This window comes from Synchytrium microbalum (genome assembly GCF_006535985.1).
Source record: "Synchytrium microbalum strain JEL517 chromosome Unknown SmJEL517_scf0001, whole genome shotgun sequence".
Lineage (NCBI taxonomy): Eukaryota > Fungi > Chytridiomycota > Chytridiomycetes > Synchytriales > Synchytriaceae > Synchytrium > Synchytrium microbalum.
In genome coordinates this window covers 669,352-687,196 of record NW_022158350.1, presented here as the reverse complement: position 1 = coordinate 687,196, position 17,845 = coordinate 669,352, and the positions used below count along the sequence as shown (strand labels likewise).

The following is a 17,845-nucleotide window of genomic DNA, read 5'->3' as shown; positions in this document are numbered from 1 at the left end:
ACCTGTTGTTTGCCCGTCCGTATGTACCGTCTTCGAACAAACTCAACACACTTGGAGTAATATCACACAAGGATTAAAAGGAGAAACTGCGTTTTTATATTGTAGGGAGCGAGCGAACAAAAAAATACAGGGCTTCTGCGGGGTTTTTACAACATTTCTAATATTTTCAGCCTTTTTACTCGAAGGGCAACTTGGCAGCAGATTTTGGATCGACGAACATTCCATCACGATGGTCTGGCAACGTTCCATCATAGTAATAGTATGAAGCTAAAATGAAAGTAACGCCAATGCTAGTTAAGCCAAGTGCTGTTTCCCAAACCAAAAAAAAATCTGCCAATCATCAACGATGCAATTTGCTTACCACAAGAGTTGCACAGAGTCTTTGGTCCATCAGGTCCGTCACGACGATAAACGACATGAGTCAAACCGCAATGATTACATTTCAATGCACTTGTATCATCAGTGCCCTGGTGAGAGAAAAAAATCTAAGGATCATGATGTACTCCTAATCAAGATCATGTTGAAAATACCTTTGTAACGGCCTCTTGTTCTTGATCCATGTGACGTATATCGATTCCAGCACCAGCTGCGATTCTTCGAGACCTAGCATTGATGAGTGAGCGAGGAGGGAACTTGGCTTCCTTTTTGAGACGTCTAAAAACAGTGAAGAAATCAGATTAGATTTCATACGAGTATATTATTCGTTGACCCCAGCAAAAAAGGGGAGCCCAGATCTGTCTATTCTCGTAAACAAGAAACTTACTTGGCAGTAACACGTTCACGTTCTGCAGTAAGCTTTTCCATATCCTCATCATTCAAGACATGAACCACAGGCTCCCATTCACCAGCTTCACGTTCATCACGCAAGATAGTAACAAGTGGTTCTCCACCATCAGCATCCTCCAATAACTGCGTGACTCGGTGACGATGTAGTTGCTCACGAATACTATAAGCAATCATACTGACGAATTCACCTCCCAGTCCCAAATCCGCTACCAGATTACGTGCAAAGTCTTCAGGCAAGTAATCGGAATTCAAATCCCATTCGAATTGATCTTGCAAGTGTAGTTTGCCACAGTTTAGGTCGAGTTGGATCTTGACACGGACGTCTTCTCCCGGTGGCAAGTCAACATCACTGTAAAAGGCAGCATATTCTGATAATTGGTTTTGGATCATTTGAGCCATCTGTAAAGCATATTGTGAGACTGGTTTGATATCCAAGTCTTCACATAGCATTTCGGCAAACTTGTATGGAGTTGTGTGTTTCTCTGTTTGGACAAGAGAGAGATGTGAGCTTTGGTTCAGATACGGTATTATGGCCAATGTTGTTTTTGCGTATAATCACCACCATTTAACAAGCACAAAAAACGATTTACACCAACACCACATACACACCATTAAGATTCCAGGTAAAGTTATCACGAACCTTAAACCCTTCATACTCGAATTCAATCTTGATTGGAACCAAAACTTCCTTTGTATCAGCCAAATCCTTCATATCATCATGAGAGATATATCCATGTTTGGTAGGATGCTGAGTCTTTTTACCATCAGGAACTTCGCCAGCCATACGACTACCAGGACGTGGAAAGTATAAAGCTACTTCCTCCAATATCTTCTTCTTGTCTGCTTCTGGATCGACTACAGGAACAGGTTGAGCAACAGGTACAGGAGTAGATTGAGCTGTTCGCCTGCTCTTTCTCCTACTATATCCACCATCGTTATCTGAATCAGCTTCAGATTCTTCTTCAGACAGGTCCTGGTCGATTTCGGCAGCTATAGTGGTCTGTGTACGTTTACGTTTTCCCAAGATGATGTTGCTTGATGATATAGACATGAGTGAAGTAGCACCAGTCCTCATACGAGCAGCATACATGTTTAGCAAGTCGGGATTGGGTTGAGTTTGCATGTATGCTGATGTCGGCCCTTGTTGGTTTATTTGCGATTGTTGAATTGGTAGAGGTGGAGGAGCCATTCCACCGTTAGATGCATTTCGTTGGTTGTTTACTGGACTTTGAGCATACGGTGGTTGACTGAGCAGACTTCCATCAGATCGACGCGGAGGTCGTCCAATTCCTACAAGGAATTGTTGATGAGTACAATTACACACAAGAATATAAGCAATTAATGCGCCGTCGACGAAAAGCAAAACTTACTATGGCCGTTGGCACTCAAAGTATTCTTTTGAGCACGTGAGCCAGTGGTACGACTCTTGTACTGACTTGTGGAAGTATTATTGCTGATGGCAGCAGATTGCATGTTTTGAGCAGCAATCATCATAGCTTGTTGTTGCTGCTGCTGCTGCTGTTGTTGTTGCTGAGCCATCTGAAGCAATTGATGTTGTTGAAGTTGTTGAGGTGGCATTTGAGATAGCATCACTGGAGATTGTTGTGGTTGGGCTGCATGTTGCATCACAGGTTGTTGTTGTTGCTGTTGCTGCTGTTGCTGTTGATGTCGTTGTACGAGTTGGACCAATCGACCCATTGAGGCTTGATCACCTACAGCCTATAAAGACGGCAATTAGAATTATAATACAGACTTGTTCAAGTACAATGCGTTCAACAACTTACAAAATCAGGCATGATTGATTGTTTGACAAACAGTTCCAGCTCCCCGGCAGTCTGTTGGCTTGGAGAGGCATGTAGACGAGCAAAGAGACCATTGATTTGAGCAAAGATAGCATTGAGGGCAGCAGGATTCTAGATATGGAATTGGATATGAGATGAATAGCGTTTTGACTATGTGCGTAAGAGCATACCATGGTAGGAGGACGTTGTTGACCTTGTAGAGCGAGTAGTCCTTGAGCAGCACCCATATGTTGCGGAGGACCGCCAGGTGGCGGCTGGCTCATATGGAGAGTAGGTGGTCTGTTCATCATGACTGGAGGATTTGTGTTGATGCTCGTGCTGGGTCGAGACTGAGAAGCAGCCATGGGATTGGGAGGCATGTGCTGTTGTGGTGGCAATACGGTAGAAGGTAGTATGGCACCTATAGATGGCAGGACGACCGGTCTGTTGATCATCAAGTCAAGATTGTTTGATGACGACGTTGATGAGGGGTGAGGAATGATGGGCAGACCGTCCATGCTGGATGATTTGGAGGGAGATTGCGGTGGGCCATCAACAGGAGGCGGTCCGTTTGGGTTTAACTGCCCTCCCAACATTTGCTTATTGGATTCTATGATGTTGATCGAGACGAGGTTTGGGATGGTCTGTTTTTATATCTTGTTGCCAGTGAACGAAATGGTTTGCTACTGTGATTTGCCGTCAACGGAGACACCAACTCTTTCTTTTGTCTCCTTTGCTCTCCTAATGCGTTTTGCTCTCAACCAGTGATTCAATCAAACCGACATCATCGCAACAGAGTAAGGCTTATTCACGTGTTTATTTTATTATGTATTATGTATTCTTTATTACTGCTGAATACGCGAAACTAACATCCATCTCATGTTCAGTCTTGCTCGTGTGGACACGGAGCAACTTCTTCTAGTAACGGAAGCAATGCAGTGTGGTGGATTTCTGTCCAGAACCAGCAACGTGAATGCAGCTAGCGGCCGATCAGGCAAAATGCCCACAACCGATGCAAAACTGCGAAGTATTAGGGACCTCGTTGAGAGCACAACTTGGAACTGACCCTCCCGAAAAAAGTTTCCGAATGTTGACATCATGAGGGGGTCAAGAAGGATGCACGAAATAACTGGGATTTTCGTCTTCTTTCGTCTGGTTTGTCTTGAATGAGATGGTGGGGGTGGAGGTGTTTTACCATGCAGTAAACACCTTAATGGCCAATTCACAAAGCAGACAACCACAAAAAGAAGGTACGCAGTTCTCGCATTGATCTGGAACCGCTGCTCGTCGGAACTTTATTCCACGACGGGGGTATGATTTCCGACCCCATACAGTCATCATTTCTACGGTTTTCACAGACAGCAACCTTTGGAGCCCTGGGTATACCAGTTTCTTTATCGACCAGACTATGTGAGCTCTCTAGATTTACAAAATACTCTGGCTGTAGAACATTCAAATCCCCCAGCCTAAAGTGGTCTAGGAGAATCAACCATCATGTTGGAATCAAAGAGGCTGGGTCACACGTTATCGTATCTGATATTAGCATCACTCGCAATCTCCAATGTGCTCGCTCAAACGTGCTCGACGTTCACCTCTATCTCCATCAGCTCAGGATATCTCTTCTCTTGGTATATAGACGCTACAACGAATGTCGCTACATTTCAGGTAGGGTTTCATCTTTGTTGCAACAGCGTCAAATCGCACGACCGACCTGCATCCTGATCAATATTTTCTAACTCTGTTAGATTGAATCCAACCACACGCAATTTACCGCATTTGGATTTGGGACTGGTATGGCTGGGGCTGATATCTATATTGTATCATCCTACTACACCGGAAATTGGACTGTGAATGATTGTGTTGGTACCGGACACGTACGACCCTCGCTGGATACAAGTAGAAACGGCACTACGAATATATTTGGCGTAACAGGTGAAGAAGTCTCGCCTCTTGAGTCGCTTTGACTTTGTTGACTTATTACTCACAACCTCGCTTTTAGACCTCTATGCTGCCGGTCTATCAACCTCTATTCACGCTTTTAGATTTTCAAGGGCCCTATCCACTGGTGACCCAAACGATGCAGTCATTACCCTCACTGGTCCACAAAATATGATTTTCGCATGGAGTGATTCGGGCTCCTTTGGATACCATGGTGCTAACAACCGCATTCCTCAACCACTCACGTTGTACACTAGTCCATCCAACTCGACAAACACGACAACAACGACTACTCTGCAGCAACCCTTCATGTCGGCGAGCACAATCGTATACATACACTAGTGAGTTTTGAATAGGTTTCCGTCCAAGCCACGGAAACTCATTCACGATTTCAATTCCACAGTCTCCATGGAGCCATCATGTTCGTTTCATTTGCCTTTGTATACCCAACTGGTATTTTTGTGGCTCGATATCATCAAAACTTGGGTCGCTGGTTGGATATGCATCAAGCTTGTATGATGTAAGCATGTCGGTGGTCTTGGGAGACATAGGGTACCACGCTGACTCATGTTTTTGGCAAATAGGATGGTTACTTCAAACGTCATCGAAACTGCAATTGTCGCTATCGCTGTTAGTTCCGCAGACGTATCCATGACGCATTCCATAGTTGGGCTCTGTGAAGTCGTTCTCATTGTTTTGATTGCATTGTTGGGATACTTGTCATCAACGTGGGCCCGGGGCTTCTTTATGAGATTTTCTCAACAACTTCGTTTCTTTCATCGTTACGGAGGGTATACCGCGTACCTTCTAGGCTTAGCCAATGGTTAGTTTTTGCTCGGGTTTGTGAGATGACACCATGGCTCAAAAGCTTCATTGATTGATCTTTAGGATATCTCGGAGTCTCTGATCTCTCAGCAGGAAATGATGATTTGTGGTATCTCCCGACAATCTACTTAGTGGCTGTTAGCACAGTCCCTGTGTGTCTGGTATGTCTATTTCCATTGCATTGGCTTCAACCCGTTGATTGCAAGGGATTTTTCATCTCTTCAAACATTAGGTGGCATACGGTGAATTATCAAAGAGGTTCAGTTTCGCCAAGTCCAAGGTTCATCGGTCTCTCAGTGTCGTGGGAGGCGACACCCTACCATCTTTCACTTGGGAAGAGATTAACGAACGTGTTGAAGGTGGTTCAAAGTGGACTGTGATTGCTGGCATCATATGTACGTCACTCTCTGCGGCCATTTCTACTTTTTGACTTTCAATTAACGTTCAAACGCCCCGGGCTTCCCTAGATGACATTCAAGGACTCATTCCAAGACATCCAGGCGGATCCAAAGTTCTATTGAATGTGATTGGTCTGGACGCTACTAAATACTTCAACGGTGTTCTTGGTGCCAATCAAGTATTGGACAAGGACTACAACATTGTGACCAAAGTCAACGCAAAAGCTATTCAACAGACTGCTGCAATGGACAAGGAGCAACCAACGAGAAAAGCCTTATCCCCTCAACCTTCTGTCAAGGAGATATCTCGAGACCCATCAATGATGGACGCCGCCCCTAATTTTTCGCCAAAGGTTGCGAAAAGGCTGCAACAGGTTGCGAAAGGCATGTAATTTGGTGAATCTACTTTTTTGGTTGGCTGTTCATAATCTCTTTGGTTGTTTGTTTAGGCACGAGAGCCAGTGTCACAAGAACTCAGAGCGTTCGTAACAGTGTTGCTGGAAACACTGTTGGGAACACTGCCACGCCAAATATAGCTACAATTGGTCGTAAACGATCTGATGCCATGTCACTTAACTCCGAAACCTCCTCACATGACCGTACAGACAGTGTGTCTGGTAAAAATGCTACTTTCGCAAGCGCCGCCATCTCACCACCACCGCCACCGGAACGAGCCGATAGTCAAGACAACAACAACCCCAAAGGCAGAAAGTCAACTGTTGCTGGAGCACGCTTACAAACCAAGACTGAAAAGATGCAAATGGAGGATCGTGTCGAGAAGCTGCATGCGCATTCCCGTCTTGCCCATTTCATGCTTGCTAGTTACGCTGTCGGAAGACTCGCCAGATTTGAAGCGGTTTCTGAAACCGCACTTGCGGAAATGAAACCAACAGGCAAGCTAGCTCAAAAGATGATGGATAGTGGGAACGCTGCAGCCTCCAAAAGCACATGTATCCAGGCATCTCGTTTCAAGACTTATAGTATTATAAGCAAGACCACTGTCAACGTTGGAGCTCGAAAGCCAGTATTGCAAATCACTGTGGGATTCCCGAACGCCAACGATGTGACTTGGTGTAAACCAGGAGAAGCAATAACTTTCCAGTTCGTGGATGCAACCGGCAACGTAGTGTCTCGAGAGTACACACCCATTAACACAGAAAATCGTGGATCGATCAACTTTTATATCAAGAACTATGGTGGCGAGATGACATCTTATTTGGCTGGCCCAAGTTCTACAATCCGTATGCGTGGACCAATCACATACCATCCTGAATTGATCAACCCGCACCAAGTGTCTGGATGTTTCGATGTCCTGGGTCTTATTGCTGGAGGTTCAGGTCTAACACCCATGCTCATGCTTCTTGACTTTCACCTTCGAAATGGTCGTCGTGATCCCTTTACAACACAACCAAGCACCAAAATCCATTTACTCAATTGCAACAACACTACCAACGACATGTTTGCGCTTGACAGGCTAGCATACTATCAAGAACAATTCGGCGATCAGTTGACTATAACACATTTATTGTCTCAACCACCTACTGAAGGCACATATGAAGGTCTGGTTGGAAGAATTTCGGCAGATATCATCAAAATTGCCATGCCTCCTCCACCTAATACCTTGCTGCTGAGATCACGGACTCACAGTGTAACCGGGCCCAGGAGAAAGACCAGCGAGGATATCAGACGTCGCACTGGATCACAAGTGAATCGGAATAGTAGCACTATGCCTAGAGCGTCCAATTTACGCTCTCCTGCCAATATCGGTATGTTTGGCCTTCATTGCCTAGGGTTTTTTTGCGTCGCAGTTCTGTCAATGGAAATCTATAATTTTTGAAATGATATGATGACATGTGTGTATTAAAACTCTCAAACCTTTGCTTTTATTGTAGAAGATAAAGCGGTCGACGATTCGAATCTCAGTGATGATGGAAGTGATGATGGAAAGAAAAGTAGTTCTATCCTACCTTCTGGTGTTCAAGCCATTGATATGGTGATCGCCGTTTGCGGGTAAGCTTTGCTATTTGCCATTGTTTTGTATGCAATAGCAACAACCTTCAACTAATACGCTTCGTTGACAGGCCTGTTGGGTTATCCAACACGACATTGGATTTACTGACTTCGATGGGGTATGATTACCGCTCGATCGTCTCCCTGTGAGATATTTCATTGGCTCGTGTTCAGTTTTCAAGTGTGCGCATTTCGTTCCCTAACATTTCAATATGCTCTCACACTGGCTTTCTTGTGTGTTTTTGTTTGATGTTGACGCGATGCGCCTTGTTTGAAACGATTGTACGTGATTTGATAGTTCCAAGGCTTGATAATCCGATTTCCAGCAGTTCTTGTCAAGTTCCGACCAGATATCAGGCGTGAATTCACTTGTTGCCTGCGTCCCACCCTTGTAAACGTTCAACGAGCAGAAACGGGAAGCTCTCGGGTCCAAGGCTCTATAGTATTGTCCTGCATCATGCTACTCAAATCCATACTAGTTTTGCTTTTACTGTCTGTAAATGTTCTCGCATCAGCTGGTAAAGTTGGCCAAAACCACATGAATTGACGTTCAAGCTTGGAGTTGTGTATAGTTTGTTTGACTTATAACAGGACTAACCGGACTGTTTGCTTCCATTGATTTAAAATAGATCTACCAGAAGTCCCTCACGTCGAACTCGGCCAAAATCACATCTTCTTTGAAACTTCAACCACAAATGTCAAAGCACATGGCCATTTCATTGTTGGGCTGGCGTTTATGCATTCATTCGAGTACACGTTTGCCAAACTTGAATTCGAACGTGCGCTGATGCATGATGAGAATATGGTTATGGGTAACTGAATCACTTTTGATACGACACGTGGCATTGATGCTCACAACTCGTGTCTTTCATAGCGACGTGGGGTCTCGCAATGGTCAACTTCAAGCCAATCTGGGAGTCATTTGATTATACTGCTGGACGAGCTGCTCTTGATGCGCTACCAAATCCATTACCGACAAATGTCACTGCTTTTGAAAGGAGGTTGTTAGATGCTGCACAGATTCTGTTTCCAGCTGGCAAACATATGGACATGGATCCGATATCGTATATCAAGGATATGCGGAAGGTGGCTGAACAGTATTCGATGAATGATGAAGCCGTGACGATGTATGCCTTAAGCCTGTTTTATATAAGCACGCCAGAGTCTCGTGGACGTGATTTGCCGGATAAGAAGAAGGCATCTGTTGAAGCTAAGGTAAACGTCGCTATTTACGGTTTCGACTGTCCTCTTTTTTGGTATACATGGCACTCAAGTTTTGGGGCTTTAGGATTTATTGGATGCCGTATTGGCTCGTAACCCACGACATCCAGGAGCAATGCATTATACTGTGCATAATGAGGATGGTTTGCTGCCACAAGCTTGTGATGCTATGACTATCGGGAAGTCATACGAGGCTGTTGCAATTAGCAGGTAAAAATGCAGTTTGGTTGTATGTGACAAAAAAAAGACGGCTGGTCCTAGTGAATGCGGGTGGTGGATTCCTCTTACTCGTTGCTTCCTCTACACCGTTTCCAAATCTTCTAGTGCACACGCTCAACACATGCCCATTCACCTCCTGTTTCGATGTGGATTATGGGCTGAAGCTGAATCTCGAAGCTGGGTTTCAACTGAAACCCTTGAAACTGTGGCTCTTCAGTTGGATGTGTTGCCTGTAAATTATTTGAAAGACTTCCATCAAAATGACTGGTTGCATTATTACTTGTTGCAAGTTGGGAGGTGGTCTCTTGCTAGGCAAGTGATGATTGACGTTATAGACAAAGCTTTGTTTTGGGCTAACCTTTTTCCGAAAGGTCTGAAATGGAAGCATTGGGAAACCTGATACATCTATCTCCAGCTGGTTCTACGCAATCAGAAACGGCCAAAGTGGCATATGTAGTTGCTTGGACGAGATTCATTCTGGAAACTGAGTCTTATAGTGAAGCTGAGGAAGACACTTGCAATGAGTTGTCTGCTATGGTGGCATTGTCTGATGATATTATTGAAGACTCGAAAAAGAATCATACAGAGAATCCACCAATATCTGGGCCTCGAGCATGTGGAAGTGTTACGAGGAGGATGATTCATTTGGTGAGTTGCTTGCTTATCTGGAGTGAGAGCAATCTTGTTTATGCGTTCGAAATGCTCTTACTGATATCAAAATTCAATCAGAGTCAAGTCCATTTTGCCTGTGGAATCGCTGCCGCACACACATCACGATTTACTATAGCTGCCTCGAATGCTGAAGAAATTGAAAAGTTGGCAACAATAGCTTCAAAGGTCAACTGCAATCCATTCACAAAGCTCACTTTAAAGGCATCTGCTAAACAGATCCGAGCATTTGTTGCCAAATTCGAGTCTCCAAACCCAAGTTTAGCCCTTTCTTTAGCAGGAGATTCTGCATCGCTTGAAGAGCAGGCTAGTCCACCTCCTGCTGGACCGCCAGCAGACCCAATAATCCCATCGAGTGAGACGTTGGCTGGAATGTTGTTTGCTGAATGAGAGTATGCTTTGTCGTTAGGTTATTATGAAAAGACCTTGTCAATACATCCGAATCGAACGAGAAGTTTGCTGGGATTGGCTCGAACGTATGCTGCACTAGGAGAAGTCGACCCTCAGTATATAATTAGTAGTGTTGAGATATACGAACGCATTATTGGTCAGACCACCAGGGCTGATTTGGGATTGAATATGGTTAAAGAGGCTATGAATTATGTTGAAAAACACCGTGGCATAGTGTTGTTGAACTTTAACACCAACAGCACTGACAAGAGCCTGAACGAATTCGGATTGTCGTTCTTGAAAGCAGCTGGACTCTTGATTGTATGGATTGGAATAGTGTATTTGCTGAAGGGGATCAATAGTCGTCGAAAAGCGCGATACCAGCCCATATCAGTAGTAGAATTGGACAAGACTGTTACTTTGTAGTATGATACCAGTTAGATTAGTGTAACTCCACAAATAAATTGATAAGCTTTTATTGATTTTATTGTCGTTTTACCGATTTTTCTGTATTTAGTATCTGGCACGAGTCTTGTTTGGCGTGGCATCACCGATAAATCTAATAATGAGGTATAGTTCAAGGAGTGAGTAGATGTTGATTCGACTAGATGGTGATTCATCCTTGACATCCAATATACTGGAACTTGAGAGCTGAATTATTACCTCCATGGGTAGTTTAATGGCACGGCTGACACGGAGTCGAGTCGTTCCATTTGAGCTGCAGTCAATTGGAAGGTTGTTGCTTCCAAATTGCCCTTCAACTGTTCAGGGTTTCGTGCACCGATGATAGCAGCTGCAACCTAAAGCAAGGTTGTATCAGCTGGAATATCCTGAGCTTTGGCATTTATGTTTTTGGCAACTTACACCCGGCCTTTGTAGTAACCATCGAACTGAAACTGCTGTTGCTGATTTGCCTACTTCCTTGGCAATGGCTAAAAAACAATTAAATTGTCAGTGAGTTGCTTTGAGCGATGTTTGGCTGAAAGTCTTACCCGTGACTTCATCTATGAGAGCAAAAGTCTTTTCGTTTGCAATCTATTTGACAAAACAAGATCGATTGATATGGCGCTACAACGTCGTTGAATCAAAGTTAGTTATTTACTCCAGCATATTCAGAAGAGTCAGAGGCAGCATATTCAGCACGACTTCCTGGCGCGATTTGAAACTTTGCTCGAGTGTATTTTCCACCTGTACGAAAAGAGTCGTGATTTCGTATTGGTCCAAAACATTTTAGGAAACTCTTCTTTTGCGTCTTACTCAACCAGCCAGCTTTAAGAGGCGACCAAGCAATACACGAAACCTCTTCCTCAATACACAATTCAGTTAAGTCGTATTCAAAGTTACGTTCCAACAACGAGTATTCCTGTTGAATAGACACGACCTTTTCGAGTCCCATGGAAGCAACCAAATCAACAGTCTTTTGTAATTGTTGGCCAGTGAAATTGGATACTCCAATGTATCTGATTTTGCCAGCTCTGACAAAATCATTGAGAGTAAGCAGGGTTTCTCGAATGGGAGTTCCCTTGTCCTTTGAATATACAAATTGAGGATTTGTTGACCTTTTACAGTCTGGAGTGGCAGCTTAAAACACCAAGGCGCATACCCAACAATGACATTGATACAAATCAATGTAATCTGTACCCAGACGCGAAAGAGATCCTTCAAGAGCCTTGGTCAAGTGCTTGCGAGAAAGCCCGTTGTCGTTCACACCCTTGCCCATAACGTTGAATGCTTTTGAAGCCAAGACAATGTCGTCTCGTTTCTGGGTTTTCAACCTAAAAGGTGGGCGTCAGTAAGAGAGCAGCTTCAACAAGGACTAACAGATAACGAGGTAGCACATACCAGCCTCCAATAATCTTTTCTGCGGCGCCATCACCGTAGAAATCAGCAGTGTCGATAAAGTTACCTCCGGCTGCGACGAAATCTGACATTGTGGTCATTGCAGTCTTGATATTTGCAGCCTGATCTGAAGACGCTGGTATAATAAATGTAGAGCCTATTGGGAGAAAAGAAGAATTAGATCAGCCAGACAACTTGTTTTGGCCAAACGACGACAAAATGTGAGGTGCATCAACTGGTTAAACTGGAATTTCACGGTCATATCTTCACGATACAATAAATTCAAAGCACATTGAGCCAAATCTCCATCAGTCCAAGCCTTAAACCTCGTGTTTTTCAAAGAACTAGAACTAACCAAAACGACATGGAAGATCGAAGGAAGAGCTAACGCACCAAGACAGATCTCAGAGACTTTTAGACCACTGGAGCCAAGAAAACGGTACTGCATGGTGGTAGACATTCTGTTTCTAGTTTGGGAATTCTATATGATTTTGAATGTCAGCCAACCAGTAGCGTCACACAAGTCGTGCTGTCACTGAGTGATGCTTTGAAATAGTGTTATCACCTACCATTGACGCGTAGATTCATGAAAATATTGTATAAAATGATACCAGCGCAGAGCGATCGTCGAGTTCAGTCGAGCCAAAACTCGACCAACAAATATGTTTTGGAACGTTGCTCGTAGGTGATGGATGCACCAAAAAAGATAATAATGGATATAGATCCAGTGAGTTCTCTACTAATTTTATAGTCACAATGTCATCGACAATCCATTCTGTCAGTAAGAGTAACTTCAATCACACCCTCTTCAAAACAATTTACGATAAGTCACCTTGGCGTTCAAATTGCTCTCTTCGCCCTTCTCGTCCCCGTTCACGACTTCACTATATTGCAAATTAAGATAAAATCTCCTCGCCTCCAAAATCCCTCGCTCTGTGTCAATATTCAATCCCAAAGCACCACTACCGTTTAATTCTTGCTCGACGTGACGTATGAGAGCACTACCAAATCCATTGCGTTTATGATTACTATCCGTAGCGATAAAATATAAATTCCACATCTTCCTGCTGTCGTTGGTCTTGGCCTCTGCGACCTCTGTACTTGTTCTCACTTTGGCCACATTGATGCCCTCCCAGCTTTCGTCCAGTGCATAGTAGGCCACCGCTAAAGGCTCCGAAGTCTCTGTAGCCGTGGCGACAATCCATTTATGATCGGAAGACAGTTCCTTGTTGAGGAAGGCGGTCAAGATTTTGCCCAGGTCGACGAGTTCCTCTGGTGGATCGAAAAGGCCGCAACGTTGAGCAATATCAAGAATCAAGGGCTCATCTTGTTTCGTGGCTAGGCGGATGTAAGGCGATGCCATCCTTAATGGAAGTATACACCAATTTGTCCATGCAAGTGATTATGAGAGACCAGAAAAACGAAATAGACGCACGACCAGTAAACGCCTAGGTCGTTCAGACGAGCCATGGATGTCCGCAAAACTGAGACTAGCTTTGATTATTGCTTCGAAATACCAGCTGCCATCTTTGACGCGTAGAGCGCATAACGACCATCGAGTAAAATGCTTGCGTTTCTTCGCAAGACCAACATGATTCCACATCCATAGGGAATATTGGTGTAACCTGACAAATATATTGGTACATTTCAGTGATGCTGTCGCATTGCAGTTTGTATCTAGTGTCTGGAACGAGTCTTGTTAGGAGTTGCGTCATCTATAAATCTCCAAGGGTAGTTCAATGGCACAGCCGACAAGGAGTCGAGTCGTTCCATTTGAGCTGTAGTCAATTGGAAGGTTGTTGCTTCCAAATTGCCCTTCAACTGTTCAGGGTTTCGTGCACCGATGATAGCAGCTGCAACCTAAAGGAAAGGGCCATTAGCTGGCATATCATAAATCTTTGATGCTTGGGGTTTTCTTCAACTTACACCGGGCTTTTGTAGCAACCATCGAACTGAAACGGCTGTTGCTGATTTGCCTACTTCCTTGGCGATAGCTACGGAGGCAATGACTCGAATTAGTGCATATCTTCCGAAAAGAGTGGATTGGTATCTTACCGGTGACTTCATCTATGAGAGCAAACGTCTTTTCGTTTGCCAACTATTTGACAAAAAAAGGCAGGTCGATATCTCTGCTTGAATGTTGTTTAATCAACCATCACAATTACCCCAGCATATTCAGGAGAATAAGAAGCAGCGGATTCAGCTCGACTTCCTGGTGCATATCCAGAGTTTGCCCGTGTGTATTTTCCACCTGTACGAAAATAGTTGTTTCGTTAGCATCGATCCAATATATTTTAGACAACATGTTTTTGCAACTTACTCAACCATCCAGCTTTGAGAGGCGACCAAGCAATACACGAAACCTCTTCCTCAACACACAATTCAGTCAAGTCATATTCAAAGTTACGTTCCAACAACGAGTATTCCTGTTGAATAGACACGACCTTCTCGAGTCCCATGGAAGCGACCAAATCAACAGTCTTTTGTAATTGTTGGCCAGTGAAGTTGGAGACTCCAATGTATCGAATTTTGCCAGCTCTGACGAAATCATTTAAAGCGAGGAGGGTTTCACGGATGGGTGTTCCGCGATCCTGCGAATGGAAAAACGAGAATTAATTAGTGGAGCTTGTAGATCTTTGAAAACAAGAAGCGTTTACCCAGCAATGGCACTGGTACAAATCAATATAGTCTGTTCCCAAACGAGAAAGAGATCCTTCAAGAGCCTTGGTCAAGTGCTTGCGAGAGAGTCCATTGTCGTTCACACCTTTGCCCATAACGTTGAATGCTTTGGAAGCCAAGACAATGTCGTCACGTTGTTGAGTTTTCAACCTAGAAAGGTTGGGTGTCAATACGGAAGGACGTTTGGACAAGGACGACCAGAAGAGCGAGGGATCACGTACCAGCCTCCAATCATCTTCTCTGCGGCACCATCACCGTATGCATCCGCGGTATCAATAAAGTTGCCACCAGCTGCGACGAATTCAGACATTGTGGTCATTGCGCTCTTGATGTTTGCAGCTTGATCCGCAGATGCCGGCATAACAAATGTAGAGCCTAGTTCGAGAAAACAAACAAATAGATCAGTCTCACAAGTTTTGCTGGTCAATGTGTGATTATTCATCGAGACAAAATGTGATGCGCATCAACAGGTGAAACTGGGATTTCACAGCCAGATCTTCATAACACATTGAATTCAAAACAGATCGAATCAACTCCCCAGAAGTCCAACTTTGTAAACTCGTGGGTTTTCATAAAAATAAAAACACGAAACATGTAGGCTCCAGTGCTCGTGCATCACGGACGCACCAAGACAGATCTCAGAGACTTTTAGACCACTAGAGCCCAGGAAGCGGTACTGCATGGTGGTAGACATTCCTTCTTCACCTAGGGAGCCTTCTCTGTACTTGACGAGGAATTCGAATGTCCGCAACCCGTATTGCCGTAGTGTCACACAGGTCGTGCTGGCAGCAAATGTTCTCGAGACTGCTTTGAAATACTAGTTCACGAAACGTTGGCGCGTATTTTTCCACCAAAACTATTATATAAATACATAAAAAACACCAACACTGAGCGACCGTCCAGTGAATCTCTGTTTCTTCGCAGTTGAAGCCTGTAAAAATCAAGAACTGGAGGAGTTTGCTTGCAATACACGTAGCACAGAGAGAGAGAGAGATGCGCCACGAAAGAAGAAGGTGATTCTAGGCACTGGGCGTACGTTGGCCGATCTCTGAACATTCCACTGTTGCTCACAACCCAACTTGATAACACACAAATTTCACCAGTAGATGTTGGTAGTTTGTAAGTAATATTGTCGCTATACTTGAGCGATTTTACATTATTTAGAATCTAGAACGGGTCTTATTGGGTGCGGCGTCATCGATGAATCTCCATGGGTAGTTAAGGGGCACAGCCGACAGGGAGTCCAATCGATCCATTTGGGCTTTAGTCAATTGGAAGGTTGTTGCTTCCAGATTGCCCTTTAACTGTTCAGGATTGCGTGCACCGATAATGGCAGCTGCAACCTGAAAACGTAGAGTAGATGCATATGTCAGAAGAATGTTCGTAGTTCTGACATGGTGTTTTTTTGGTAACTTACACCTGGCTTTTGTAGCAACCATCTAATTGACACTGCTGTTGCGGATTTGCCAACTTCCTTGGCGATAGCTTACAGACACAGTGACCCAAGTTAGTGAAATGTCTTACAAAAGCTATTGGTCGGGTATCTTACCAGTCACTTCATCCATGAGAGCAAAGGTCTTTTCGTTTGCCAACTATTTGACGAAAAGGAGGCGGTTGATATCATTCTTGCATGCTATTGAATCAAAGGCGATTACCCCAGCGTATTCAGGAGAGTAAGAAGCAGCAGATTCAGCTCGACTTCCTGCTGCATAGCCAGAGTTTGCTCGAGTGTATTTTCCACCTGTGAGAAGAGCACTGGGGTTTAGTATCAGCCGCCCATGCGAAAAATACGCAATTTCGAACTTACTCAACCACCCGGCTTTAAGTGGCGACCAAGCAATACACGAAACCTCTTCCTCAACACACAATTCAGTCAAGTCGTATTCAAAGTTACGTTCCAACAACGAATATTCCTGTTGAATAGACACGACCTTTTCGAGTCCCATGGAAGCAACCAAATCAACAGTCTTTTGTAGTTGTTGTCCAGTGAAATTGGATACACCAATGTATCTGATTTTGCCAGCTCTGACAAAATCATTAAGAGTAAGCAGGGTCTCTCGAATGGGAGTTCCCTTGTCCTGTGAATACACAAATAGATTGTTGGCCGTTTACGTTGCGGAATGGCATCTTCAAAACATGAAGGCGCATACCCAACAATGGCACTGATACAAATCAATATAATCTGTGCCGAGACGAGCGAGAGATCCTTCAAGGGATTTGGTCAAGTGCTTGCGAGAGAGTCCCTGGTCGTTAACACCGTTGCCCATAACCATAAATGCTTTTGAGGCTAACACGATGTCGTCACGCTTTTGGGTTTTCAACCTACGGGAAGTTGGGCGTTAATGCGAGAGAGGCTTGCACAAGGACTACCACATCAACAAGGAACACGTACCAGCCTCCAATCATCTTCTCTGCGGCACCATTACCGTATGCATCCGCGGTATCGATAAAGTTACCTCCGGCTGCGACGAATTCAGACATTGTGGTCATTGCAATCTTGATGTTTGCAGCTTGATCCGAAGATGCTGGCATTACGAAGGTAGAGCCTATTGGGACAAAAGATCGAATAGATCAGTAAGATAATGTGTTTGGCGAAGAGATTATTCATTACGACGAAATGGGATGTGCTTCAACGGCTGGCAATGGAATTTCACTGTCAGATCTCCGTGTCACAACAAATTCAAAGATCAAGTCATCGTATTGACCTATATCTCCATCATTCCAGGTCTTGAAACTCACGGTTTTCCAACCACCAAATACGAAATAGAAGTTCGAAGACAAAGCTAACGCACCCAGACATATTTCAGAGACTTTTAGACCACTGGAGCCCAGGAAACGGTACTGCATGGTGGTAGACATTGTCGTCTAGTTTGGAAGTTCTATATTCTCGATTGGTTTTAATGTCAGCCAACCAGCAGCGTCACACAAGTCGTGCTGTCACTGAGTGATGCTTTGAAATAGTATTATCACCTACCATTGATGCGTAGATTCATGAAAATATTGTATAAAATGATACCAGCGCAGAGCGATCGTCGCGTTCCCTCGAGCCAAAATTCGTCCAAAGGTGTTTGGCACCCTGCAACACCATCT

General features: G+C 44.2%; 4 protein-coding genes across 4 annotated transcripts; all 4 read right to left on the bottom strand.

The window, feature by feature from the left end:
- Positions 1–175: 175 nt before the first annotated feature.
- Positions 176–3,163, bottom strand: SmJEL517_g00175 (uncharacterized protein; the record flags this gene model as incomplete). Its single annotated transcript, XM_031166105.1, has 8 exons — positions 176–267; positions 362–467; positions 531–654; positions 764–1,268; positions 1,396–2,076; positions 2,157–2,505; positions 2,571–2,699; positions 2,759–3,163. The coding sequence occupies 8 exons, from the start codon at positions 3,161–3,163 to the stop codon at positions 176–178; spliced, it is 2,391 nt and encodes a 796-aa protein (XP_031028061.1).
- Positions 3,164–10,750: 7,587 nt separating this feature from the next.
- Positions 10,751–13,439, bottom strand: SmJEL517_g00174 (uncharacterized protein; the record flags this gene model as incomplete). Its single annotated transcript, XM_031166104.1, has 9 exons — positions 10,751–10,796; positions 10,901–11,037; positions 11,102–11,169; positions 11,230–11,272; positions 11,340–11,425; positions 11,495–11,765; positions 11,841–12,012; positions 12,080–12,233; positions 12,899–13,439. The coding sequence occupies 9 exons, from the start codon at positions 13,437–13,439 to the stop codon at positions 10,751–10,753; spliced, it is 1,518 nt and encodes a 505-aa protein (XP_031028062.1).
- A 314-nt stretch (positions 13,440–13,753) lies between these two features.
- On the bottom strand, positions 13,754–15,449 carry SmJEL517_g00173 (uncharacterized protein; the record flags this gene model as incomplete). The annotated part of the gene is made up of 8 exons (XM_031166103.1): positions 13,754–13,936; positions 14,003–14,070; positions 14,132–14,174; positions 14,242–14,327; positions 14,397–14,667; positions 14,734–14,905; positions 14,977–15,130; positions 15,383–15,449. 8 exons carry the CDS (start codon positions 15,447–15,449, stop codon positions 13,754–13,756), a joined length of 1,044 nt encoding a protein of 347 aa, XP_031028055.1.
- A 466-nt stretch (positions 15,450–15,915) lies between these two features.
- On the bottom strand, positions 15,916–17,614 carry SmJEL517_g00172 (uncharacterized protein; the record flags this gene model as incomplete). Its single annotated transcript, XM_031166102.1, has 8 exons — positions 15,916–16,098; positions 16,173–16,240; positions 16,305–16,347; positions 16,411–16,496; positions 16,563–16,833; positions 16,906–17,077; positions 17,148–17,301; positions 17,548–17,614. 8 exons carry the CDS (start codon positions 17,612–17,614, stop codon positions 15,916–15,918), a joined length of 1,044 nt encoding a protein of 347 aa, XP_031028056.1.
- Positions 17,615–17,845: the final 231 nt, after the last annotated feature.